The sequence below is a fragment of the Salmo salar genome, chromosome ssa19 (genome assembly GCF_905237065.1).
Source record: "Salmo salar chromosome ssa19, Ssal_v3.1, whole genome shotgun sequence".
Taxonomy (NCBI): domain Eukaryota; kingdom Metazoa; phylum Chordata; class Actinopteri; order Salmoniformes; family Salmonidae; genus Salmo; species Salmo salar.
The window spans coordinates 37215979-37243076 of NC_059460.1; the positions used below are offsets into that span (position 1 = coordinate 37215979).

Sequence of the window (27098 nt, forward strand, 5' to 3'; positions counted from 1 at the left end):
ATATTAACATTAGAATTACTCCACAATACTGACGACAGATCAGCTCCTAGAGACACATGATCACCTGTGGCTGCATTTTGAGGTTGCTTATTCGAATACTTAACCCAACAATAATGCACTAAATCAGGTTTGACACATTATTGGGCTCATATTGATACACATCATCCAATATATTGAGGGATAAATTAGACCGTAGCTTGGCAAAATAGCACTCAATTGATTTCCATATGATTAAAATGTACAGGCCAGTGTAGGTTATTTATCTTTAAATGCAGTCATCTGGGTTTTCATTTGATGCATCTTTTGTCCTTTTGTTTATTATAACAATAAAAAATTTAAAATATTGTAACTTTGTATTTGTAACTTGGTTCTGAAGTTATCGGTGGTCACAGAGAGACCGATAAACATCTTGATTTTCTGTTTAGCAGAGATCTGTGTATATAGTGACGCACAATTGGCCAGGCGTCGTCCGGGTTTAGGGGAGGGTTTGGCTGGCAGGGATGTTCTTGTCTCATCGCGCAGTAGCGACTCCTATGGCGGGCCGAGCACAACGGAGGCTGACCAGGTTGCCAGGTGTACGGTGTTTCCTCCGACACATTGGTGCGACTGGCTTCCGGGTAAAGTGGGCGTTGTGTCAAGAAGCAGTGCGGATTGGTTGGGTTGTGTTTCGGAGGACGCACGGCTCTCGACCTTCGCCTCTCCCGAGTCTGTACAGGAGTTGCAGTGATGAGACAAGACTAACGACCAATTGGATACCACGAAATTGGGGAGAAAAAAAGGGTAAAACAATAAAAGAATAAGAAAAGCATCTAACGACACACAGTGGTTCTTTAAAAGTTTTGAGCTTATGCCGCGGCCGTTAGTGGTAGATGGTGGCATTCTGTCATTGCACCACACTATCACAAGGGGGAGTTAGAACGCTGATCTATCGGTTGTCTGAACTGTGGCAATTAATGGACTATCTTTTCATAAATTAATGGAGGTGTTTTCAGTCTGAGAGTCTCTCACTAGAGTCCTGCATCAGGCAACAACAACAAAAACTGTCGGTGGTCCTGGAGTTTAGAGAAAACTTTGGTAAATACAATGGGGGAATTACACTTGACATGTGGACTGACCATTTTTGAAAAATAGGCACGGCGGGCTTTTGGTTTCTCTTCCTTTAAACCAGAAAGAACTAATTCTAAATAACAAACTGGCTTTATTTACCGCTGTGTGAAAGTGACAGCCCCTCTATAGAAAGTGAGTTTTTGAAACACAGAGTCCTTCTTTGCTGATGTGAAGAAGAAACGGAATGAAAGAGTCCAGCGAGGATATGTCAGCGTAAAGCTTTGGATCATAAATAAATAAGTGGCAATTTTCTTTCTGATAGTCTTTTTAATAAATAAATGTTTTGACTGTTTTGAGCAAGTTAATCTGCACATGTGGTGTGTGTTAAATTATTTGTGACATTGTGGTTACAATGAAGAATGTAAACAAAATAAATCCTATTCATAATGTATAATCAGGTGCGTGTTGCAAGCCTTATTTTTTTGTATTCATTTATTTTATCTCCAGCGCTCACATCACTCCGCCTCATGGCCTCAAACTGCACCATTTTGTTTCTTTCCATCGCCCACACGTACTTTAAACATTTGGGATAATAAAGCATTTAAAGGCTGACATTGGTTGATTTTAATACTACTGACAGGCAAAATTGTAACTCCACTCATAACTTTTGGAATGTCTTAGCATTCCCAGAAGGCCTGGATTGTTATAACCTACTGCAGGCCTAAAACCCATCAGTTTAACCTTTTTGTAATTAATGATTATATTGAAGACAGCCTCTTAATGAGTTCCGAGAGCCGATCTGTTATCCAACAATTATTTTTAACTCTGCATTATAATTATATAAATGCCCTTTAGATATTCTCTGTAAGGTTTTACATTTATAACTCAATATAACAGAGCAGATGTATGAAAAATGCCCCTTAGATATTCATTTAGAATCCTGCTATTAAATCAACAGGGACATTTTATTGATCTGCAAGTATTTTTATTTAGAATTTATTAATTAAATGTATTTAAAATTATTTCAAATGTAATGAATTCTGAGAGCCGTGTCATACCAATATATTATTGGATTATTCACCATGGCAACCACTTGTTAGTATAACATTGAAAATTATGTGCGTTTTTTAAAAATCAAATTCAATAATATATTTGTACCACTGTAGATGCTGTGTTTTTATTTACAGTAGTGATGGACAGCTGGAGGCATTTTGTAGGCTGTGAATTCTGTAAACAACGTTTCCATGATGGGCTATTAGCAGGACAATAGACTCTTCATACTTTTACAAAAGGATAGTCTAATAGCTCGGCTAGTTGTGAAAACAAAGCCCCCCAACTTGAAATCATCTCTAAAATATTGTTTTTTAAACCATTTAAAGCCATAGAACGTTGGTTGCAATTTCAGTTTAATCCACTAGAAAAAATAATAATACAACAAATAGTGTGGTTAAACAAAAAAATACTAATTGATAAAAATGTTTTAAAAAGGTATAATCTTTGTAAATTACATCATAAATAGGACTGGTGGAGTTGTGTCAGACAGGCAGCAAACACAGATTTATGGAAATGTCTGCTCTGCCCAACATTACAACCAACTAATTGCAGCATTACCACAAAAATGGAAGAGGCAAGTGGAAGGGGGAAAAAGTAAGGAACTTGTCTGTCGGCCCTGCATTAAAGACCAAAATTAGTTAAAGAGAATTATGATAAATAAAAATATATACCAGTTTCATTTAAGGACCAAAAAATTGACAGCTATGCCATATAAATTGCAAAATAGTTGGGAAGAGATTTTTGATGAACCTATTCCATGGCACATAGTTTATGAATTAACACGCAAACGACACCGGATTCAAAACTCAGAATTTTTCTATTTAAATTATTATACAAAATTCTTGCAACCAACAGAATGTTATATTTATGGGGATGCAACCTTCCCAGCTCTGCAGATTTCTTTGAAGACAGAAGCCGCCTCTTAATGAGTTCCAAGAGCCGATCTGCTGTCCAACAATTATTATTATTAGTGTTTGCGAATAGCACTGTCTGTGACCATAATCCCCAAGTCTAACAGTATTTTACCAACATGTTTAATTATTCAAGAATCCTTTGTCTTCTCTGTGCTGGAGTTATTTTAAGAATACAAAAGAAGCCATCCACCTTTGATGGGCTATCAGCAGGACAATTGAATCTTACGGAGTCCACCAAATGCCTTGTTTTCTAACCACATCTGGATGGATCCATAACGAATTACTGCAGGAATAAATATCATGACAGAAAGAGCGGAATAAAGTCAACAAAGTGTTGCTTACTGGAACACCCAAAGTCATCTATTTGTTATAATAGGATTTGAAGCACCCAGGCGTGGTCAACTATTTCAGCACCGTTTCGCGCAGCTCTTTTCATTTTCACTGAATCTCCGTTTGGTTATTGGTTAACATACTTTACAATTAGGGTGTGGAAATGTTAGGATTATTTTTGCTTTTCACTCGCAGTCACTTAGTAGCCTACTCCCGACCAATCACGTTGTACAGCGCCATATTTTCCTAACAGAAACCCAGAGTGTTTGGTTTTCTGTTTTTATTGGAATAGAAACACCATAATATTAATCAAATTAATTAAGCTACATTTCAAAAAATCTATCCCATATACTATGTTCTTACAAAAAAAGGTTTTAAATTCTCTAGTTCAGCCAATATCTTCTCAAAGATGCCCTCTGGTGGTCAAACTAGCACTAACTAGCATTAATGGCAACAATGGCTGACACTTAAATAACATGCCATAGAATTCTGCGTCAGACCGCAAGCTGTGCTGCAGTACGACGCAACTTCTAAAGGAAGAACCACTGCAGCAGATCTACACAAGAAATCACAAGTGTTTAATCCTCCTGTTGAGTTCGTTTCATGTTAATTAATTCTGTGTTCCCGGTCCAAAATGACCGCCCCATTATAGCTGATTATAAATCCATAATAATACATACAGTGAGGGAAAAAAGTATTTGATCCCCTGCTGATTTTGTACGTTTGCCCACTGACAAACAAATGATCAGTCTATAATTTTAATGGTAGGTTTATTTGAACAGTGAGAGACAGAATAACAACAAAAAAATCCTGAAAAATGCATGTCAAAATTGTTATAAATTGATTTGCATTTTAATGAGGGAAATAAGTATTTGACCCCCTCTCAATCAGAAAGATTTCTGGCTCCCAGGTGTCTTTTATACAGATAACAAACAGATTAGGAGCACACTCTTAAAGGGAGTGCTCCTAATCTCAGTTTGTTACCTGTATAAAAGACACCTGTCCACAGAAGCAATCAATCAATCAGATTCCAAACTCTCCACCATGGCCAAGACCAAAGAGCTCTCCAAGGATGTCAGGGACAAGATTGTAGACCTACACAAGGCTGGAATGGGCTACAAGACCATCGCCAAGCAGCTTGGTGAGAAGGTGACAACAGTTGGTGCGATTATTCGCAAATGGAAGAAACACAAAAGAACTGTCAATCTCCCTCGGCCTGGGGCTCCATGCAAGATCTCACCTCGTGGAGTTGCAATGATCATGAGAACGGTGAGGAATCAGCCCAGAACTACACGGGAGGATCTTGTCAATGATCTCAAGGCAGCTGGGACCATAGTCACCAAGAAAACAATTGGTAACACACTATGCTGTGAAGGACTGAAATCCTGCAGCGCCCACAATGTCCCCCTGCTCAAGAAAGCACATATACATGCCCGTCTGAAGTTTGCCAATGAACATCTGAATGAGGACAACTGGGTGAAAGTGTTGTGGTCAGATGAGACCAAAATGGAGCTCTTTGGCATCAACTCAACTCGCTGTGTTTGGAGGAGGAGGAATGCTGCCTATGACCCAAAGAACACCATCCCCACCGTCAAACATGGAGGTGGAAACATGCTTTGGGGGTGTTTTTCTGCTAAGGGGACAGGACAACTTCACCGCATCAAAGGGACGATGGACGGGGCCATGTACCGTCAAATCTTGGGTGAGAACCTCCTTCCCTCAGCCAGGGCATTGAAAATGGGTCGTGGATGGGTATTCCAGCATGACAATGACCCAAAACACACGACCAAGGCAACAAAGGAGTGGCTCAAGAAGAAGCACATTAAGGTCCTGGAGTGGCCTAGCCAGTCTCCAGACCTTATCCCATAGAAAATCTGTGGAGGGAGCTGAAGGTTCGAGTTGCCAAACGTCAGCCTCGAAACCTTAATGACTTGGAGAAGATCTGCAAAGAGGAGTGGGACAAAATCCCTCCTGAGATGTGTGCAAACCTGGTGGCCAACTACAAGAAACGTCTGACGTCTGTGATTGCCAACAAGGGTTTTGCCACCAAGTACTAAGTCATGTTTTGCAGAGGGGTCAAATACTTATTTCCCTCATTAAAATGCTAATCAATTTATAACATTTTTGACATGTGTTTTTCTGGATTTTTTTGTTGTTATTCTGTCTCTCGCTGTTCAAATAAACCTACCATTAAAATTATAGACTGATCATTTCTTTGTCAGTGGGTGTAACGCCCTGGCCATAGAGGGGTTTTTGTTCTTTATTTTGGTTAGGCCAGGGTGTTACATTGGGTGGGTGTTCTATGTGCATTTTTCTATGTTGGTTTGTTTCATTGATTTTGGCCGTGTGGCTTCCAATCAGGCACAGCTGTAGAGTGTTGTTGCTGATTGGGAGTCACACATAAGTGCCTGTTTTTCCGTTGGGGTTTTGTGGGTAATTGTTTCTGTTGTGTGGTTTGCACCTGACAGGACTGTTTGGCTGTCGGTTTTCTTGTTTTGTTTTGTATAGTGTTCTTTCTGTTATTAAATTCAATGATGAACACTAACTCCGCTGCGCCTTGGTCTACTCTCTCTCCCGACAGCCATTACAGTGGGCAAATGTACAAAATCAGCAAATACTTTTTTCCCCTCACTGTGTATTATCACCTAATGTTGTGTTACATCTTTTTATCAACTTAAGTTCTTGTGAACATTACAAGTTTTGAACTTCTATTTGCTATTTATGGCCGGAAGGCCTCGTTGACCTGAGCTCATACAACTCATTATTGTGTAAAAAAAAAAACAATGTGTGGATTATTTTGACTATAACAAATACTCAGATGAAACATATTGTGCTATTTATCACAGACTACTTTGTGTCGAAGTTTAACAAGGACTCTCTCCTCCTCACCGGTGTCATGATCAAAGATATGATCAAGAGCCTCACATACAGTATATTGTTTGGTCATTGTGCTGCCACAGAATGAATTGTAAGCAAGGCCTCAAAAATGCTTTACATACCAGAGCTGCGAGAAAAGTTCTATATATTATTGAAACAATGTTGCGATTGTTTGTGAGAATGCCAACAGGTGTGGTTCTTGTGGGGGAAAGATTATATTGGGGAACACCACAGGTATACAAAAGTTAAATAAAACACCCAAAATGTAATGAAAATTATCCAAATGTATGTTGTGTGTTCAGATGCCCTGTGTGGACAAAGTCATGGAACCTTATGACAATCAGATTTAAATGAACTACATTTTTCAGAGAGAAAACTTGTAAATCGGGTCCAATTCTACCGGAACACAACAAGAGGGTTAAGTGTAACTTCAGTAACAATTGTTTTGGGGAAACACCTCAGAGATTTAATGATGCTCCTATGAAGGTTCTAACGATGAACTTTGCCTTGAGATGCTTTTGGGAAAACTGTCCGCTGGGCTTTTATTTTGGCTTTAATCCTTACAAATGGCTATCCTAAACCTGATTCAACTGCTGCACTACCATCTAGTAGTCATACAAGGATCTCAGTTTTAGCTCCATGACTCAGTGTGGCACAGTTATGATTTGAAGATAATTATCAGGAAATGTGTTGATAATCTGGTAAGGCCTTGGTCTAATCCTTTCTGTTAAAGATGTTAGTCTGTCCCCCTTCCGCAACACACCACAATCTAGTGGGCTTCTGGGCATCTCCGTCTCAGATCCATAGCCCACTGTGTGGTAGAGTGAAGATCAGGTGATGAGGTTTGGAATATATCATCTGGGTCCTAGTTAACTTTTAAAAGTGCAGGAGTACCCCAGGGATCAATGTTGGGACCAATTCCATTCAAATTCACAAAATGTTCAGTTCACTTCCTGAATTGACTAAATTAAATGGAATTCACCCCAGCCCTGTTCAGGATCATTTGGACCTAGGAGGATATTTCTGGAACAATGTCAATCTTCAGGCCTGTTGGTCTGATTGAAAGGAGTTTAGCTCCAACCTACATTAATCATTAGTCAACTCAGAAGCTTACAATGAGACCTTGTTGCTCACTATTAAGTTGTTCCCACGCTAGTCTGAGATATTCCCACGGTAGTTTCAGTCTAAGAACCTTCCCCAAATTGTCTGGTTATTGGCTAAACATTTTGGAGTAGAATAATATTAAATGTATAGTGCACTACTTAGGGAATAGGGTGCCATTTTGGACACACACATACTCTCTAACTTGTATGGTTAAAAGTGTCTGGGATAGTGTAAAGACCCTCGACGGCTCAATTCAATCAAAACCACAGTAGCTATTTACACAGTAGCTATTTTTCCCATGGTCCAATAAACGGACAAATTTTGGGGTACTGTAAAAAAATAAAATAAAACTACTTCACAGATACAGTATGTTCCCACTTTTCAGAGTATAAAGTGTGTGTGCAGATGCTGTGTTAATACTATGGCGGATAGCGTTAATCTCTTAAGCATTTAATTGTTAGTCTAAACCTGTTTATGAAGCATGTGACAATACAATTTTTTTTATTGATTTGATTATCTAACCTCACGATCAATTGTTTTATTCATTCACATATTTTACTCAGAACATGACTCCAGAACGGTGACAGTTTAATTTCTCTTTTCATAAAAAATATTTAATAAATATTGACTTTCAAAATATTGGCAGAATTGCAACATCAACACATAATACATTCTCATAACACAAGGGTGTAAAAAGGACAGGAAATGAATGTTGCCATGATCTCATAAAGAGAAAACATGTCCGTCATAATAGTTGAAACAGAAACAGAAGAACAGTCTTCCGCCAGCACACTACCAAGCAGGGTCAATGCTTGAACTAGCTAAATTGACTAAATAGTTGTAAATAACTTATTTTTTTGAAAAATAAAACTTGGAACATTGTCCAACTGGGTCAACAACCAAAAACAGAAGTTTAGCAAGTTTAGCTTTCTCATGTCCACTGTTTCTCAATTTTTAAAGAATTATCACGTATAATTAATGAGTGAAAGTTTTCCTTCTTAAAAAATAATGAAGTATGTTAAGCAGCTTGTCCGTGTTTTAATAGTGTGGGCATATAACGGGCATAAAATATATTCATGTGAGTAGACCGCAGCCAATGAGGAAATAGGAAGCTTTTTTTTTTTTTTTTTTTTAAACGGTCTGCTTGAGGTGTTTGTTCTCTCCCACAAATACCAGGATGAGACAACATTATCTGGGTGTAAGTTAACAGAATATGGACACGAACATCAAAAGTCTGGTGGTGTATTTATTATAATTTTAGCTGGCTAACTAATTGATGCTGGTCTAGGATCAGTTTTTTTCCTTTCAGATAATAATAAAAAACATTTATATGAATGTTTTTCATTATTATCTGAAAGGAAAAAAACTGATCCTAGACCAGCATCAATTAGTTAGCAAGCTAAAATTATAATAAATACACCACTAGACTTTTGATGTTCCTAGATCCTAGATAAGCTCTCCTATTCTGAAATAATTTAAGAATACGGGCCCTGTTCGGTTTGTGCCATCTTGCCAAATCATGCATGCAATGGATTAATGGATTTGATAGCACAAACCGATCCGGGACTTTTGACCCTCTACCATTCAAGTATGATTGAGTTACATCCCAGATGACACCCTATTCCCTTTATAGTGCACTACTTTTGACCAGGGCCCATAGGGAATAGGGTGCCATGTGGGACAAGTCCTTGGTCTAGCTATGACTTTATGCGTGATTGGCAGATATACTTGTTTTTCAGTTTTCTGAGTGACTTAAGATGCTGCTAAAAGCTTTTTGTTCAATTAGTAGTGACAAGGAAAATGTATGCCACTACACTCAATCTCTGAATCGTTTACAACCCAAAGCAACCATTTATTTGTATTTTGTTTTTATTTCTTCTTCCCCTCTAGCCTGCAAAGTCTAAGCAACAATGAACGCTGTAGAATCATTAAAAAAAAATAAATATTTCAGGCATTCATTTTTTTGGGGGCATTTTGTGAAAGAAAAACATGTTCATTATCAAAAAATAAACTAAGCTGTCAAAACCTTACATCTAGAGACAGAACATATAAATAAAAAGGAATGATATCTTAAGGCTCTTGATTATTATTTAAGTTAATAAATCAAATATACACAATGATTAATAAAAAATACAAAAATAAATGTACATATTTACACATCCTAAACCGACACAAATTCTTCATATTGCCAGCAACTGCTGTCATCGACCCTGCCCGCCCAAAGAATAAATAATTCTAAAGTTGGATTTATTTTGGTTTAATTTCATGACATTGCTGTGGTATGAAAGCTGAAAAGGCAAACAAAACTAGTTTATACCTACTAGAGGAGAGAGAGAAAAATACATTAAAACTATGTGTTTCTGAAATGGCACCCTATTCCCTACATAGTGCACTACTTTAGACCAGATCCCATAAGGCTCTGCTCAAAAGTAGTGTGTTTTATAGGGAATAAGTGTTGTGTTGAAATGTGAAAACACAACACCTCTTATCCTGCCAACCAAATCAACATTCTCTGCCAGTGTAGCCAGCAAGCTTTAAATGATCAGGGGCTATATCTAAAACAGCAACCTATTCCCTACAACGTACACTTGGCCCATAGGGCTCTGGTCAAAAGCAGTGCACTAAATAGGAAACAGGGTACCACATCTGACGTACCCAAGTATCTATTATATCCAAAACAAACCTTGTAGGTCACAGAATAATGACCTAACAGTTTAGGAACTACAAAACTACAAATCCCAGAACACTCCCCCTGGTCCTCTTCAGCATGATCAAAGGGTTTGGTTGCACGGCAACACAGTGTCTACAGAGCGTGGTCAGAAGGACCACGTTGCCGGGATGACCATAATGTCCAGGAAGGGGAATTCTTTACACAGCGTTTATTTCCTGCCTTCAATGTCACTTCCTGCTATACGATGTAGTCCATCCTGTTCATGCTGTGTGCTGTCTCCAGGACCCTGTTGTCCTGTTTATTAGTCCAGTTAGGATGTTTGGAGCTGGGCTGCACCGTGGTCCTGCCGTCCCCGTCGTTGGGCCCGTTGGCCCCCAGGCCTCCATTGAGGCCCCGGTCTTCCCGCTCCACCAGTGTGTAGGCAGGTTGTTTGGCTGTAACCGTGAAGCGTCCTTTATTCCCCATATGTCTCTCTTTATCGTTGTCCTCCTCCCCCTCCGGGGGGTGGTGTGTCCGTACCTTGGCGATGATCGAGTTCTTATCCTCAAGGTCCTTGATGGCCACCGATGATGTAAGATGGCCTCCGCCTCCGGCGTGTTTCTCGTTGATCGGGTTCTTGATCTGGTTGAGCTGCTCACGCACATTGTTGGTTGTGTTGTCATCGGTTGCCACGGACGACAAGGCCCCGTTGCCATGGTGACCGCCATGTTTCCGACGGCGACGCACACAGTAGAGGACGGCTGAGACCAACGCTAGAATCCAGAGGAGAATGAAGACAGAGGACAGCAGGGGCACTAGGTAGTCTGGATAGGAGAGAAATAGGAATTCATCAACCATTTCATTGTTATTAACCTGTTAGGGCTAGGGGGCAGTATTGACACGGCTGGATAAAAAACATACCCGATTTAATCTGGTTACCACTCCTACCCAGTAACTAGAATATGCATATACTTATTACATATGGATAGAAAACACCCTACATTTTCTAAAACTGTTTGAATGGTGTCTGTGAGTATAACAGAACTCAAATGGCAGGTCAAAACCTGAGAGATTCCTTTACAGGAAGTGGCCTGTCTGACCATTTCTTGAACTTCTTTTCCATCTCTATCATTTACTAAGGATCTCTGCTCTAACGTGACACTTCCCACGTCGTCCATAGGCGCTCAGAGCCCGGGAAAAAACAGAATGTCGTCATTCCAGCCCCAGGCTGAAACACATTATCGCCTTTCTCAAGTGGCCGATCAAGGGACACTGGGCTTATGCGCGTGACCCGACCGCCCCCGCCTTTGGGATTTTTTCCTCTGTTTGCCGAAAAGGAGATTCCCTGTCGGAATATTATCGCTTTTCTACGAGAAAAATGTCGTAAAAATTGATTTTAAACAGCGGTTGACATGCTTCGAAGTACGGTAATGGAATATTTAGAATTTTATTGTCACGAATTGCGCCATGCGCGCGACACTTCTTTACTATTTCGGATAGTGTCTGGAAGCATACGAACAAAACGCCGCTATTCGGATATAACGATGGATTATTTTGGACCAAACCAACATTTGTTATTGAAGTAGCAGTCCTGGGTGTGCATTCTGACGAAGACAACAAAAGGTAATCAAACTTTTATAATAGTAAATATGATTATGGTGAGTGCTAAACTTGCCGGGTGTCTAAATAAGCGAGCCCGTGATGCCTGGGCTATGTACTTAGAATATTGCAAAATGTGCTTTCACCAAAAGCTATTTTAAAATCGGACATATCGAGTGCATAGAGGAGGTCTGTATCTATAATTCTTAAAATAATTGTTATGCTTTTTGTGAACGTTTATCGTGAGTAATTTAGTAAAATGTTAGCGAATTCCCGGAAGTTTGCGGGGGGTATGCTAGTTCTGAACGTCACATGCTAATGTAAAAAGCTGGTTTTTGATATAAATATGAACTTGATTGAACAAAACATGCATGTATTGTATAACATAATGTCCTAGGGTTGTCATCTGATGAAGATCATCAAAGGTGAGTGCTGCATTTAGCTGTCTTCTGGGTTTTGGTGACATTATATGCTGGCTTGAAAAATGGGTGTCTGATTATTTCTGGCTTGGTACTCTGCTGACATAATCTAATGTTTTGCTTTCGTTGTAAAGCCTTTTTGAAATCGGACAGTGTGGTTAGATTAACGAGAGTCTTGTCTTTAAATAGCTGTAAAATAGTCATATGTTTGAGAAATTGAAGTAATAGGATTTTTAAGGTTTTGAAAATCGCGCCACAGGCTGCCAGTGGCTGTTACGTAGGTGGCGTCCCACCTAGCCCATAGAGGTTAAGAAAGACTACAAATGAGTCTGTCCTGAAATATATGTCATGTAACTTGAGGTCCCTCAAGTGTTAAACATCAACAAAGACTGTCTACTCCAACTAAAGGTTAGGAACGTCAACATAAAGACTGTTTACTCCTATTAAAGGTGGTAAACGTCAACATAAAGACTGTCTACTCCTACTACAGGTCTCGGTTTTCTGTCTGCAACATGAGTCTCAAAACCCCGTCCATTTGTCTGCAGCTTCCCTCGCTCCATCTCCCTCGCCCCATCTCCCTCGCTCCATCTCCCTCGCTCCATCTCTCCATCTCCATCTCCATCTCTCCATCTCCCTCGCTCCATCTCTCCCCTCCATCTCCACATCTCCCTCGCTCCATCTCCCTCGCTCCATCTCCCTCGCTCCATCTCCCTCGCTCCATCTCCCTCGCTCCATCTCTCCACTCCATCTCTCCACTCCATCTCTCCACTCCATCTCTCCACTCCAAGTTCCAAAACCTTTCCACATGAATGAAACCCTGGCTACAGCTCAAGGCTGTTAGACCTGCATTGCATTTCTGATAGAGAGGACTGGACCTATGAGCCCTAGTCCATGTGAATGATAGAGAGGACTGGACCTATGAGCCCTGGTCCATGTGACTGATAGAGAGGACTGGACCTATGAGCCCTGGTCAAAAGTAGTGCACTTAATAAGGGATAGGGTGTAATTTAGGACTCAACCACAGGTTGAGATATGTTTTTTCCATGAACGTGTAGAAGGTTAGAACTCAGGACAGTTCCTCAGTGTTTGTCTTTTTCTCTCTCCCTCATCTCTTCCTACAAGTGTGTGCAGTTCGAAAGAGAGCGACAGACCGACAGAAATCGTCAGAGAGAGACCAACAGAGAGAGAGAGACCGAGACACCGAAAGAGAGACCAGCAGAGAGAGAGAGACCGAGACACCGAAAGAGGCCAGCAGAGAGAGACACCGAGACACCGAAAGAGAGACCAGCAGAGAGAGACCGAGACACCGAAAGAGAGTCCAGCAGAGAGAGACCGAGACACCGAAAGAGAGACCGAAAGAGAGACCAGCAGAGAGAGAGAGAGACCAACAGAGAGAGAGAGAGAGACACCGAGACACCGAAAGGGAGACCAGCAGAGAGAGACCGAGACACCAAAAGAGAGACCAGCAGAGAGAGACCAGCAGAGAGAGAGAGAGACCAACAGAGAGAGACCGAGACACTGAAAGAGAGACCAGCAGAGAGAGACCAAGACACTGAAAGAGAGACCAACAGAGAGAGAGAGAGACCGAGACACCAGCAGAGAGAGACCAGCAAAGAGAGACCGAGACACAGAAAGAGAGACCAGCAAAGAGAGACCGAGACACAGAAAGAGAGACCAGCAAAGAGAGACCGAGTCAGAGAGAGAGTCCAGCAAAGAGAGACCAAAACAGAGAGAGAGACCAGCAGAGAGAGACCGAGGCACCGAAAGAGACAGCAGCAGAGAGAGACCGAGAGCATGCTTACCGATTTGGCTGTGTGTGTGTGTGTGTGTGTGTGTGTGTGTGTGTGTGTGTGTGTGTGTGTGTGTGTGTGTGTGTGTGTGTGTGTGTGTGTGTGTGTGTGTGTTTCTCAGCGGCAGCTGTCAGTGGAGGTTTTGTCGTAAAACTAAGACCGTTGACGAAACAAAGACTGTTCTGCCGAGTTGTTCTGCGGAGTTACTCAAAGAAGGAAAGAGGGGGGCTTCACATCACTCTCTCCCTTGAGTATCTTACATAATTATTTACACATTCTCATTTTGCTCTTTTGTAGCTTTGCCAACTGTGTGTGTGTTTTCTATACCTGTTCGCACCTGTCCATGTAGACTTTACAGACGCTCCCTACCCCTTGGCTACAACCCTTCTAATGAAGTTTACCCTGCACGCACAACCCATGTGGAATTGCGGGTCTCTGGCAGCATTTGGAACTTCCTGATCTGCAGTCAAGAACACAGAGTTCATCTCAGCTTTCTGGCCCTGACAGGGACATGGATCACCCCCAGAGAACACAGGGTTCATCTCAGCCTAGGCTGCTCTTCAGTCAGTAGACTTTCTGGCCCTGACAGGGACATGGATCATCCCCCAGAGAACACAGAGTTCATCTCAGCCTAGGCTGCTCTCTCTTCATCTGACTACGTTTTCTCTCATAGTCCAAGAAGCATCTGGTCATTGCCGGTGATAGCAGCAGGTCTGCTCATTTCTCCTAAGTGGAAATGTTCTCCTTTCTCCCTCTCACCTGTCCATCTCCTCATTTGAATTCCATGCTGTCACTGTCACTTGTCCACTCAAGCTTAACATTGTCATTTATTGCCCACCAGGTGCCTTTGGAGAGTTCCTCAATGAGCTTGACACCTTGATAAGCTAATTTCCTGACGATGGCTCACCGCTCTTCGTACTTGGCGACTTAAACCTCCCGACGTCAATCTTTGATTAATTTCTTTAAAACCTCTTTCCCCTCCTTGCCTCTTGACCTTTCCCAGTCTCCTCCCATTCACAAGGCAGGCAGTGTTTGACTTCATCTTCACTAGAGGCTGTTCTGCTACTAATCTCACTGCAACCTCCCTCCAGGTCTCTGATCTCCCTCACTCCATCTCCCTCCTGATTCTGCCTCTTTGACCCTACTCTCCTCCCTTTCTGCATCCGATGACTGGCACTGTCCCCTTTCCTCCCGGCCGGCTCGGCCCTCCCCTCCTGCTCCGTGGCTGAGTGACTCATTGTGATCTTACAGAACAGGGCTGTGGGCAGCTGAGCGAAAATGGAGGAAAATTAAACTTCCGGAGGACCTATCATCCTTTCACTCCCTCCTCTATACCTTCTCTTTATCCGCTGCTAAAGCCCCTTTGTACCACAACATTTCAAGCTTCTGCCTCCTCTCTGCGGACGACTGTCAACCACTCAGCCTATTGAGTCCACTGGTCTCACTCATTCACTCAGCCTATTGAGTCCACTGGTCTCACTCATCCTATTGAGTCCACTGGTCTCACTCACACAGAACTACCCTACGCCTTGACCTCTTTCTCAAATCTCTCCAGTTGACATCCTGCAACTAGTGAGGTCTGTCTGACCGACAACCTGCCCTGCTCGACCCCATCCCCTCCTCCAGACCTTCTCCCATTCCTCACTTCCCTCATCAACTCATCCCTGACCACTGGCTGCGTCTCCTCTGACTTCAAAAAATGGCCCGAGTTGCTCCCCTCCTCAAGAAACCAACACCGGACTCATCTGACGTCAAAAACTATGGATCTGTATCCCTTCTTTCTGTTCTTTCCAAAACACTTGAGCGAGGCAGTTAACCCACTGTTCCCCGGGTGCCGAAGATATCGACAAGACAGAACTGCTCTTCCTTCCGGGGAAGGCCTGCCAGCGCCAAGACCTGTCCATCACGGTTGACAACTCCACCATGTCCCCCTCCCAGAGTGCAAAAAACCTTGACGTGACCCTGGACAACACCCATTTGTTCTCTGCAATCATCAAAGCAGTGACCCACTCCTACAGGTTCATGCTCCACAACATCCGTAGAGTACGACCCTACCTCACACAGGAAGTGACGCAGGTCCTAATCCAGTCACTTGTCATCTCCCGTCTGGACTACTGCAACTCTCTGTTGGCTGGGCTCCCCACTTGTGCCATCAAAACCCTGCAACTTATCCAGAATGCTGAAGCCCGCCTGGTGTTCAACCTTCCCAAATTCTCCCATGTCACCCTGCTCCTCCGCACACTCCACTGACTTCCAGTTGAAGCTCCAATCCACTACAAGACCATGGTGCTTACCTACGGAACAGAAAGAGGAACTGGCCCTCCCTACCTTCAGGCTATGATCAAACCCTACACCCCAACCCAAGCACTCCGTTCTGCCACCTCAGGTCTCTTGGCCCTCCCAACCCTAAAGGAGGGAAGCTCTCACTCAACCCAAGCTCTTCTCTGTCCTGGTACCTCAAATGGTGGACCCAGCGTCCCCCTGAAGCTAGGACAGCAGAGTCCCTGCCCATCTTCTGAAAAACATCTGAAACCCTACCTCTTCAAACAGTATCTTAAATAATCCTCCTCCTCACCTCGACCCCACCCCCAAAAATAACACTTAACCAGCACTTGCACCTCACCCCCCCCCTACTGATAGGTACGTTATTGAGGACAAATGTAATTTCTATGCCTGTGATAGCTTGGTGAGACAACCACTTATCTTAAGACGAATTCAGTAACTTTAACCTGTTAGGGCTAGGGGGCAGCATTTGCACGTCTGGATAAAAAAAATGTACCCGATTTAATCTGGTTACTAATCCTACCCAGTAACTAGAATATGCATATACTTATTATATATGGATAGAAAACACTCTAAAGTTTCTAAAACTGTTTGAATGGTGTCTGTGAGTATAACAGAACTCATTTGGCAGGCAAAACCCTGAGACATTTTCTGACAGGAAGTGGATACCTGATGTGTTGTATTGACTTTAAACCTATCCCATTGAAAAACACAGGGGTTTAGGAATATTTTGGCACTTCCTATTGCTTCCACTAGATGTCACCAGCCTTTACAAAGTGTTTTGAGTCTTCTGGAGGGAGATCTGACCGAACAAGAGCCATGGAACGATGATGTCCCATTAGACACCTGGCCGCGAGTTCATGTTGGGTACCCTCGTTCCAATACGTTATAAAAGAGTATGCATTCGTCCACCTTGAATATTATTCATGTTCTGGTTAAAAAGGCCCTAATGATTTATGCTATACAACGTTTGACATGTTTGAACGAACGGAAATATATTTTTTCCCCTCGTTCATGACGAGAAGTCCGGCTGGCTTAGATCATGTGCGAACAAGACGGAGATTTTTGGACATAAATGATGAGCTTTTTTGAACAAAACTACATTCGTTATGGACCTGTGATACCTGGAAGTGACATCTGATGAAGAGAATCAAAGGTAATGGATTATTTACATAGTATTTTCGATTTTAGATCTCCCCAACATGACGTCTAGTCTGTATCGCAACGCGTATTTTTCTGGGCGCAGTGCTCAGATTATTGCAAAGTGTGATTTCCCAGTAAGGTTATTTTTAAATCTGGCAAGTTGATTGCGTTCAAGAGATTTAAATCTATAATTCTTTAAATGACAATATAATATTTTACCAATGTTTTCTAATTTTAATTATTTAATTTGTGACGCTGACTTGACTGCCGGTTATTGGAGGGAAACGATTTCCTCAACATCAATGCCATAGTAAAACGCTGTTTTTGGATATAAATATGAACTTGATAGAACAAAAAATGCATGCATTGTCTAACATAATGTCCTAGGAGTGTCATCTGATGGAGATTGTAAAAGGTTAGTGCATCATTTTAGCTGGTTTTATGGTTTTGGTGACCCTGTCTTTGACTTGACAAAACATTACACACAACTCTTGTAAATGTACTGTCCTAACATACTCTAAATTTATGCTTTCGCCGTAAAACCTTTTTGAAATCGTAAAACGTGGTTAGATTAAGGAGATGTTTATCTTTCAAATGGTGTAAAATAGTTGTATTTCTGAAAAATTTGAATTTTGACATTTATTTAGATTCAAATTTGCCGCTCTTGAAATGCACCTGCTGTTGATGGAGTGCACCACGGGTGGCACGCTAGCGTCCCACCTAGCCCATAGAGGTTAAGTGACTCTGGATAAGAGCTTCCGCTAAATGACTAACGTGTACATGTGTGTTTTGTACCTGTCTGGCTGTATCTGTGTGTGTGTGTAGACGGTCCGTACCAGTTTAGCTGTGTGTGTGTGTGTGTGTGTGTGTGAGAATCGTACCTGTCTGGCTGGCGCTAGGCCTCCGCTGCACACGGACCTTGGCGATGGCGGTGACGATGCTGTTATTGCCATGGTGTTTAGACACCAGATCGATGATTCTATCTGTTATCTCCTTTACAGGTGAGCTGTCCATCAGGTGGTCCTCTGTGTACTAAAGAGAGAGAGCGAAGGGGGGGGGGTTATACTGGTTGGATATATGTTATCTCCTTTATAGGTGATCTGTCCATCCACTAGTCTACTGTGTCCTGGGGAGAGCGAGAGAGAGAAGCGAGAGGGGGGGGGGGGGGGTATACTGGTTGGGTATCAGTTATATCCTTTACAGGTGAGCTGTATCTTCTGTGTACTGATAGAAAAACACTAGGGATGGGCATTTGAAATCACTATTCGAATAATATCTTCGGATAGTCAAAAAAAACAGTTTAACTTGGGGACTGGCTTTCTGCATAGCCTGAGCGACTTGGGTGCTGCTTGCTTACATCATAATATAATTGTGTGCAGCAATGTCACAAAGATAGTTTAATTTAGAGAAAGCCTTTTTATTGTTAACATTATTGTTATGATTTATGATTACTCTTACACGTATTGGAATACTAACTAATGTCTGTTGGGATGTTGGAATAACCATGTCCATCCCTACAACACACAGGGAAAAGTGTAATGCTTCATCAGGGCCCGTATTCATAATTGGAGTGCTGATCTAGGCTCGGGTCCCCATCGCCATTTAATCTTACTCATTATGAGCTAAAAGGCAAACACCTGATTCTAGATCAGCAGGAGACACTTTATGAATACAGGCCCAGATGACTGAAAACCAAGAAAACAGACTGGAAGAGAGGGAAAAGGTTATTGAAGGTCTTGATATACCGTGTCTATCAGATTATGTCTATCAAATTAAACTGGTTTTGTTGTTTTCTGCCTTCAGCGAAACACTAAATCTCACAACAGCCAGCCAGCGTATCTAATCAGTAACTATTATCCAGAGCACGGTGACAAATACAATTAAATAGAACACAAAATTGTAAAATAATGCATGTCTGTCTATGGCGTAACCAGGCCAGCCCAGTACAGCTCTGCTTGGCTCCGTAGTGTGAAAAGGGTGACAGATTTATGAAGACTAAGGGAGATCCTTCATGCTTTACTTTGCAGACCATACACTATGTTTCATTTTCCTTACAGTCCACAGAAATGTGTATTTTTGCTTTTAACCCCGAGACACACTCACACAGGTGACAAGACGTGACTTACGATGCTGAGATGGATCTCGTTGCTGGCGGAGGTTGAAGGGTCACAGGTTATGGAAACAGAATACTCAGAGGACACATTATTCAGCACATACAGTTGTCTCAGCTGCTTACACACTGCCTCGATACTCAGACCCTGGAGAGAGAGAGAGAGAGAGAGAGAGAGAAAGTTAAACATTGCCTCGATGCTCAGGCCCTGAGGAGAGAGAGAAAGTTACACACTGGAGAGAGAGACAGAGAGAGGAGAGAGAGAAAGTTACACACTGCCTCGATACGCAGACGAGAGAGACACTGCCTCGATACGCAGACGAGAGAGACACTGCCTCGATACGCAGACGAGAGAGACACTGCCTCGATACGCAGACGAGAGAGACACTGCCTCGATACGCAGACGAGAGGGACAGTCTACCTGAACAGAGCAATTCTCAAATCATGAGGCATCAAAGTTAAAGGAACTGAATAATATTAAGAAATGCTACAGACAGAAGGAATGTAGTGTGGAAACCTACCAAAAAACTATTAGGCAACAACAAATTCAATCCCTTTTAGACAACTTCCTGGACAAAACATTTCACTGTAATAGTGAAAGTGTAAACTTGGCAGTAGAAAACAAACAGGGAAGCTGAAAGGTCAAATGTACTATCTAAAAATAAAAGAAATTGAGAAATCTATCAAAAAAAACCCAGAGAGACCCAGAAAACCTGAGCCTATGACTTCACTATGGTGAATCACTAAAACAATACAGAAATACACTACAGAAAAAGGAACAGCACATCAGAAATCAGCTCAAATGTATTTGAAGAATCCATATTATCTAACCACTTCTGTGAAAATTGGAAAACACTAAACAAACATGAAGAGTTATCTATCCAAAACGGAGATGTATGGATAAACCAATTCTCCAATATTTTTGGCTCTATAACAAAGAACAAAGAGCAAGAACATGATCAAATACAAATCTTAGAATCAACTATTAAAGACTACCGAACCCACTGGATTCTCCAATTACATTGATTGAACTACAGGACAAAATACAAACTCTCCAACCCAAAAAGGCCTGTGGTGTTGATGGTATCCTATATTAAATGATCAAATATAAAGACCACAAATTCCAATTGGCTGTACTAAAACTCTTTAACATCATCCTCAGCTCTTCCCCAATATTTGGAACCAAGGACTGATCACCCCAATCCATAAAAGTGGAGACCAATTTGACCCCAATAACTACCGTGGGACATATTCGTCGACAGCAACCTCAGGAAAATCCTCTGCATTATTGTCAACAGAAACCTTGAGAAAATCCTCTGCATTATCATCAACAGAAGACTTGTACATTTCCTCAGTGAAAACAATGTACTGAGCAAAAGTCAAATTGGCTTTTTACCAAATTACCATACGACAGACCACGTATTCACCCTGCACACCCTAATTGACAAACAAACAAACCAAAACAAAAGGCAGTCTTCTCATGCTTTGTTTACTTCAAAAAAGCTTTTGACTCAATTTGGCACAAAGGTCTGTTATACAAATTTATGAAAGTGGTGTTGGGGGGAAAAACATACGACATTAAAATCCATGTACACAAACAACAAGTGTGTGGTTAAAATGGGCAAAAAACACATCTGCATCCCTGTCTTACCAGGGGGTGAGACAGGGATGCAGCTTAAGCCCCACCCTCTTCAACATATATATCAACGAATTGGCGAGGGCAATAGAACAGTCTGCAGCACCCGGCCTCACCCTACTAGAATCTGAAGTCAAATGTCTACTGTTTGTTGATGATCTGGTGCTTCTGTCCCCAACCAAGGAGGGCCTACAGCAGCACCTAGATCTTCTGTACAGATTCTGTCAGACCTGGGCCTTGACTGAGATTTACTGTAAGACAAAAATAGACACCATTGCCCTAGAACACACGAAAACTATACATGCCTCGGCCTAAACATCAGCGCCACAGGTAACTTCCACAAAGCTGTGAACAATCTGAGAGACAAGGCAAGAAGGGCCTTCTATGCCATCAAAAGGAACATAAATTGACCTACCAATTAGGATCTGGCTAAAAATACTTGAATCATTTATAGAACCCATTGACCCTTTATGGTTGTGAGGTATGGGGTCCGGTCACCAACCAAGAATTCACAAAACGGGACAAACACCAAATTAAGACTCTGCATGCAGAATACTTCAAAAATATCCTCAGTGTACAACGTAAAACATCAAGAACATTCAGACCCCTTGATTTTCAGCCTTATTCTAAAATGGACTAAATTGTTTTTTCCCCCTCATCAATCAACACACAATACCCCATAATGACAAAGCAATAGAAATGTATGAAGAAAAAAAATGAAATATAAAATTTGCATAACTATTCAGACCATTTACTTTGTTGAAGCACCTTTGGCAGCGATTACAGCCGCGAGTCTTCTTGGGTATGACGCTACAAGCTTGGCACACCTGAATTTGTTGAGTTTCTCCCATTATTCTCTGCAGATCCTCTCAAGCCCTGTCAGGTTGGATGGGGAGAGTTGCTGCACATCTATTTTCAGGTTTCTCCAGAGATGTTCGATTGGGTTCAAGTCCGGGCTCTGTCTGGGTCACTCCAGGACATTGAGACTTGTCCCGAAGCCACTCCTGCGTTGGCTTGGCTGTGTGCTTTGGGTCGTTGTTTTTCCAGAGTCAGTAGAAAGGCCTCTTTAGTGTCCTAAGTTTTCATAACTGTGACCTTAATTGCCTACCGTCTGTAAGCTGTTAGTATCTTAGCGACCGTTCCCCAGGTGCATGTTCATTAATTATTTATGGTTCATTGAACAAGCATGGGAAACAGTGTTTAAACCCTTTACAATGAAGATCTGTGAAGTTATTTGGATTTTTACAAATTATCTTTCAAAGACAGGGTCCTGAAAAAGGGATGTTTCGTTTTTTGCTGAGTTTAGAAACATCTCAAGGATGATCAATGGAAACAGGATGCACCTGAGCTCAATTTCGAGTCTCATAGCAAAGGGTCTGAAAACTTCTGTAAATACGTTTTTTTTTATACATTTGCAAACATTTCTAAAAACCTGTTTTTGGTTTGCCATTATCAAATCAAACTTTGTCACAAGACTAGACTTTACTGTGAAATGCTTACTTACACGCCCTTAACCAACAGTACAGTTCAAGAAGAGTTAAGAAAATATTTACAAAGTAGACTAAAATAAAAAGTAATAATACAAAAGTAACAATAAGAATAACAATAATGAGGTTATATACAGGGTGTTACGGTACAGAGTCAATGTGGAGGCTATATACAGGGTGTTACAGTACAGAGTCAGTGTGGAGGCTATATACAGGGGGCACCGGTACCGAGTCAGTGTGGAGGGTATATATAGGGGGCACCGGGACAGAGTCAGTGTGGAGGCTATATACAGGGTGTTACGGTACTGAGTCAATGTAGAGGCTATATACAGGGTGTTACGGTACTGAGTCAATGTGCAGCGGTACAGGTGGGGTATTGTGTGTAGATGGATTAAATTAAAAATGTTCGTCATCAATGTTAGAATAAGGCTGTAACGTAACAAAATGTGGAAAAGGGGAAGGGTATGAATACTTTCCGAATGCACTGTAGGTAGGGATATAAAGTGACTAGGCAACAGGATAGATAATAAACAGGAACAGCAGTGTATGTGATGAGTCAAGAGTTTAAATAGTTAACCAATTGGTACCCGGACTAACTATTTATCAGTCTTATGGCTTGGAGGTAGAAGCTGTTCAGGGTCCTGTTGTTTCTAGACTTGGTTCAGCAGTACGGCTCGCCGTGAGGTAGCAGAGAGAACAGTCTAGGACTTGGGTGGTTGGAGTCTATGACAATTTTTAGAGCCTTCCTCTGACACCGCCTGGGTATAGAGGTTTTATGGGTGTTCTTCATCTGAAACCCAAACTAGACCATCCATAACAGCTGTCAAGAGAATGAGTTAATACTGTGACCGCAATGTAGGATTATTGTAAGATGAATGTCAGAAACACACACACACACACACACACACACACACACACACACACACACACACACACACAGAGGAGATCATGTGAATCTAAGCTGTAACAGGACCACTGGCGACTCCACCAGCACAAAGCGTCATCACTCTGCAGATGCCTAACAAGCGTGACAGCTTTAGCTTCAGACAGTGACAGCGTTCTGCGGTCCCCATCTCTCCTCATCGAGTGGTTTAGCAGAAGAAAACCTTTTCTGGAGGAAGCCTGGCACCACCCATACGGGTGAAGCATGGTGGAGGCAGCATCCATACGGGTAAAGCATGGTGGTGGCAGCATCCATACGGGTGAAGCATGGTGGTGGCAGCATCCATACGGGTGAAGCATGGTGGTGGCAGCATCCATACGGGTGAAGCATGGTGGTGGCAGCATCATGCTGTGGAGGATGTTTTTCAGCGGCAGGGACTGGAGGACTAGTCAGGATCGAGGGAAAGATGAACAGACCAAAGTACAGAGAGATCCTTGATTAAAAACCTGCTCCAGAACACTCAGGACCTCAGACTGGGGCGAAGGTTCACCTTCCAACAGCACAATTACCCTAAACACACAGCCAAGACAACGCAGGAGTGCTTTCAGGACAAGTCTCTGAATGTCCTTGAGTGGCCCAGCCAGAGCCCGGACTTGAACCTGATTGAACATCTCTGGAGACCTGAAAATAGTTGTGCAGCGACGTCCCCATCCAACCTGACAGAGCTTGAGAGGATCAGCAGACAAGAATGGGAGAAACACCCCAAATTCAGGCGTGCCAAGCTTGTAGCGTCATACCTAAGAAGACTCAAGGCTGCAATCGCTGCCAAAGGTGCTTCAACAAATTACTGAGTAAAGGGTCTGAAGACTTATGTGATATGTCTAAAAAACAGTTTTTGCTTTGTCATTTTGGGGTTATTGTGATGCCATTATGGGATATTGTGATGTCATTATGGGGTATTGTGATGTCATTATGGGGTATTGTGATGTCATTATGGGGTATTGTGTATACATGAGGAAAAAACAAACAATTTAATCCATTTTAGAAAAAGGCTGTAACATAAAATGTGGAAAAAGTCAAGGGGTCTGAATACTTTCCTAAATGCACTGTATATGTACAGTATCTACCTCAATGACCTCGTACCCCTGCACATCGATTCGGTACTGGCACCCCTTGTATATAGCGAAGTTATTGTTACTCATTTTGTATTTATTCCTTGTGTTATAATTTCTCTGCATTGTTGGGAAGGGCCCGTAAGCATTTCACTGTTACCCTACACCTGCTGTTTACAAAGCATGTGACAAATAAAATGTGATCTGATTTGGATGGAAACAGCGCAGGGACACAAAATGTGAAAGTCCCCTTTTCTCGTTCCTATAACGGGAACTGACTGAACCTATCAAGAGCAAGTCGGAGTTGGACTGGAAAACTTTCCCTAACCGGTCGGGATGAGTATCTGGTTTAGCTCAGAGCGATGTGTGTGCTTGTTCAGAACCCGGTCTGTCACAGTTGGCTGCGTTTACACAGGCATCCTAATTTTGATATTTTTCCACTTTTTGTCTTGACCAAATCAGATCATGTCTCTTCTGCTGATATTTGGCCAAAAGATCAGAATTGGGCTGCCTGTGTAAACTCAGCCATATTGAGCTAGAGAGTGACAGAGGAGCTGAGAGCTGCAGGGCTGAGAGCGGAGGGCTGGGAGCGGAGGGCTGAGAGCAACAGGGCTGAGAGCGGAGGGCTGAGAGCAACAGGGCTGAGAGCGGAGGGCTGAGAAGCAGGGCAGAGGGCTGAGAAGCAGGGCAGAGGGCTGAGAAGCAGGGCAGAGGGCTGAGAAGCAGGGCAGAGGGCTGAGAAGCAGGGCAGAGGGCTGAGAAGCAGGGCAGAGGGCTGAGAAGCAGGGCAGAGGGCTGAGCAGCAGGGCAGAGGGCTGAGCAGCAGAGCAGCAGGGCTGAGAGCAGCCGGGCTGAGAGCAGCCGGGCTGAGAGCAGCCGGGCGGAGGGGGACAGTTAAGAGACTGCGTAGTGCACTATATGGAATAGGGGTTTGAGTTGAACAATAGAAGAGGAGGGGAAAAGGACTGTGACTCACCCTGGGCATGGTCTCTTTGGTGAACGTAAACGTGATGTTGGAGCAGCTGTCGTCATGGTAACCAGAGCTGGGGTGACATTTGGTGGTTGGCGGGGAGGAGGGGTGGCACTCCCCAAGATTCAAACACGGCCGGACAAAACACTGCTCCTCCCTGATTGGTACACAGCTCTGACCAGACCGACATCCGGCACCGCCCCCTCGACCTTTGACCCCACCGCTGACCCTGCACGACTTAGGACCACACCACAGCTGGAACACAACGAGACAAAATACCCAATCAAGATCCAGACAATAAGAGTCAGAAACCTACCTGGGTTCAAGTAGTATTTATTTGATTTCAAAATAGTTTCAGCGTCAGATAGGCAAGTTGCACTTTTGTGACTATTCCATTGGTTCTATTGCACCAGGCAAAGGTTGTTTGAGAGAAAACCCAGGTCGATGAAAGGTAAGAGAGAAGAGTAGTTCGTACATACCCTGGTACACACCACCTTCCCATTAAAACACTGACAGGTGTTACAGTCTTCATCCCACTTAGCTCCTTCAGGGGTCGGACGACCGTTCACCAAGCATGGTCTCTGTGTCACTGTGACACAAAGACATAAAACAATCAGAACAATGAAGGCTCTCCTGACTGACTGTGTTAACCTGCCTTCCGACTGACTGACTGTTAATCTGCCGTCCTTCCTGCCTTCCTGACAGCCTGACTGTGTTAACCTACCTTCCTGACAGACAGCCTGTGTTAACCTACCTTCCTGACAGACAGCCTGTGTTAACCTACCTTCCTGACAGACAGCCTGTGTTAACCTACCTTCCTGACAGACAGCCTGTGTTAACCTGCCTTCCTGACAGACAGCCTGTGTTAACCTGCCTTCCTGACAGACAGCCTGTGTTAACCTACCTTCCTGACAGCCTGACTGTGTTAAACTACCTTCCTGAGAGCCTGTGTTAACCTACCTTCCTGACAGACAGCCTGTGTTAACCTACCTTCCTGACAGCCTGACTGTGTTAACCTACCTTCCTGACAGCCTGACTGTGTTAACCTACCTTCCTGACAGCCTGCCTGTGTTAACCTACCTTCCTGACAGCCTGTGTTAACCTACCTTCCTGACAGCGTGGTCCAGCTCTGTCTTGGGGACACAGGCAGCGGTAGCCATTGATCTCATCAATACAGCTAGAACCAAAGATACAGGGAGAAGACTGGCACTCGTTGATATCTAAAACACACACACACACACACACACACACACACACACACACACACACACACACACACACACACACACACACACACACACACACACACACACACACACACACACACACACACAGGAGATAATAAAACAGGGGTCAGGAACACTTTATGATCAACATAAAGACATAAGTTAGATTTGTGAGCTGACTTTTTAATCACAGCCTCTGGAGAAGAAATAGTCAACAACAGTCTCTAAATCAGCCCGGATGCATTATCCATCTCCCTCCTCTTACACCAGACCCAGAATCTCCCCTCCTCTACACTAGACCCAGAATCTCCCCTCCTCCTACACTAGACCCAGAATCTCCCCTCCTCCTACACCAGACCCAGGATCTCCCTCCTCCTACACCAGACTCATTAGCAGTCATGTAGAGAGCTGAAGGCTGGACCTGCAGAACAAAGCCTTGTGAACAGACCCAGGATCTCCCCCCTC

The 27098-nt window shown here is 42.8% G+C and overlaps 1 protein-coding gene across 2 annotated transcripts in view; it reads right to left on the minus strand.

The window, feature by feature from the left end:
- Window positions 1-7896: 7896 nt before the first annotated feature.
- Window positions 7897-27098, minus strand: part of jag1b (jagged canonical Notch ligand 1b) — an 87432-nt gene continuing 68230 nt past the window's right edge. For both annotated transcript variants that reach the window (XM_045702281.1, XM_045702282.1), the window contains 6 exons: window positions 26514-26627; window positions 25887-25996; window positions 25414-25662; window positions 19336-19467; window positions 18091-18241; window positions 7897-10799 (listed from right to left, as the gene is read on the minus strand). In XM_045702281.1, the coding sequence (XP_045558237.1) occupies window positions 10234-10799; window positions 18091-18241; window positions 19336-19467; window positions 25414-25662; window positions 25887-25996; window positions 26514-26627 (1322 nt within the window). In that variant the 3' untranslated portion in view covers window positions 7897-10233. The remainder of the gene's footprint in view (window positions 10800-18090; window positions 18242-19335; window positions 19468-25413; window positions 25663-25886; window positions 25997-26513; window positions 26628-27098) is intronic.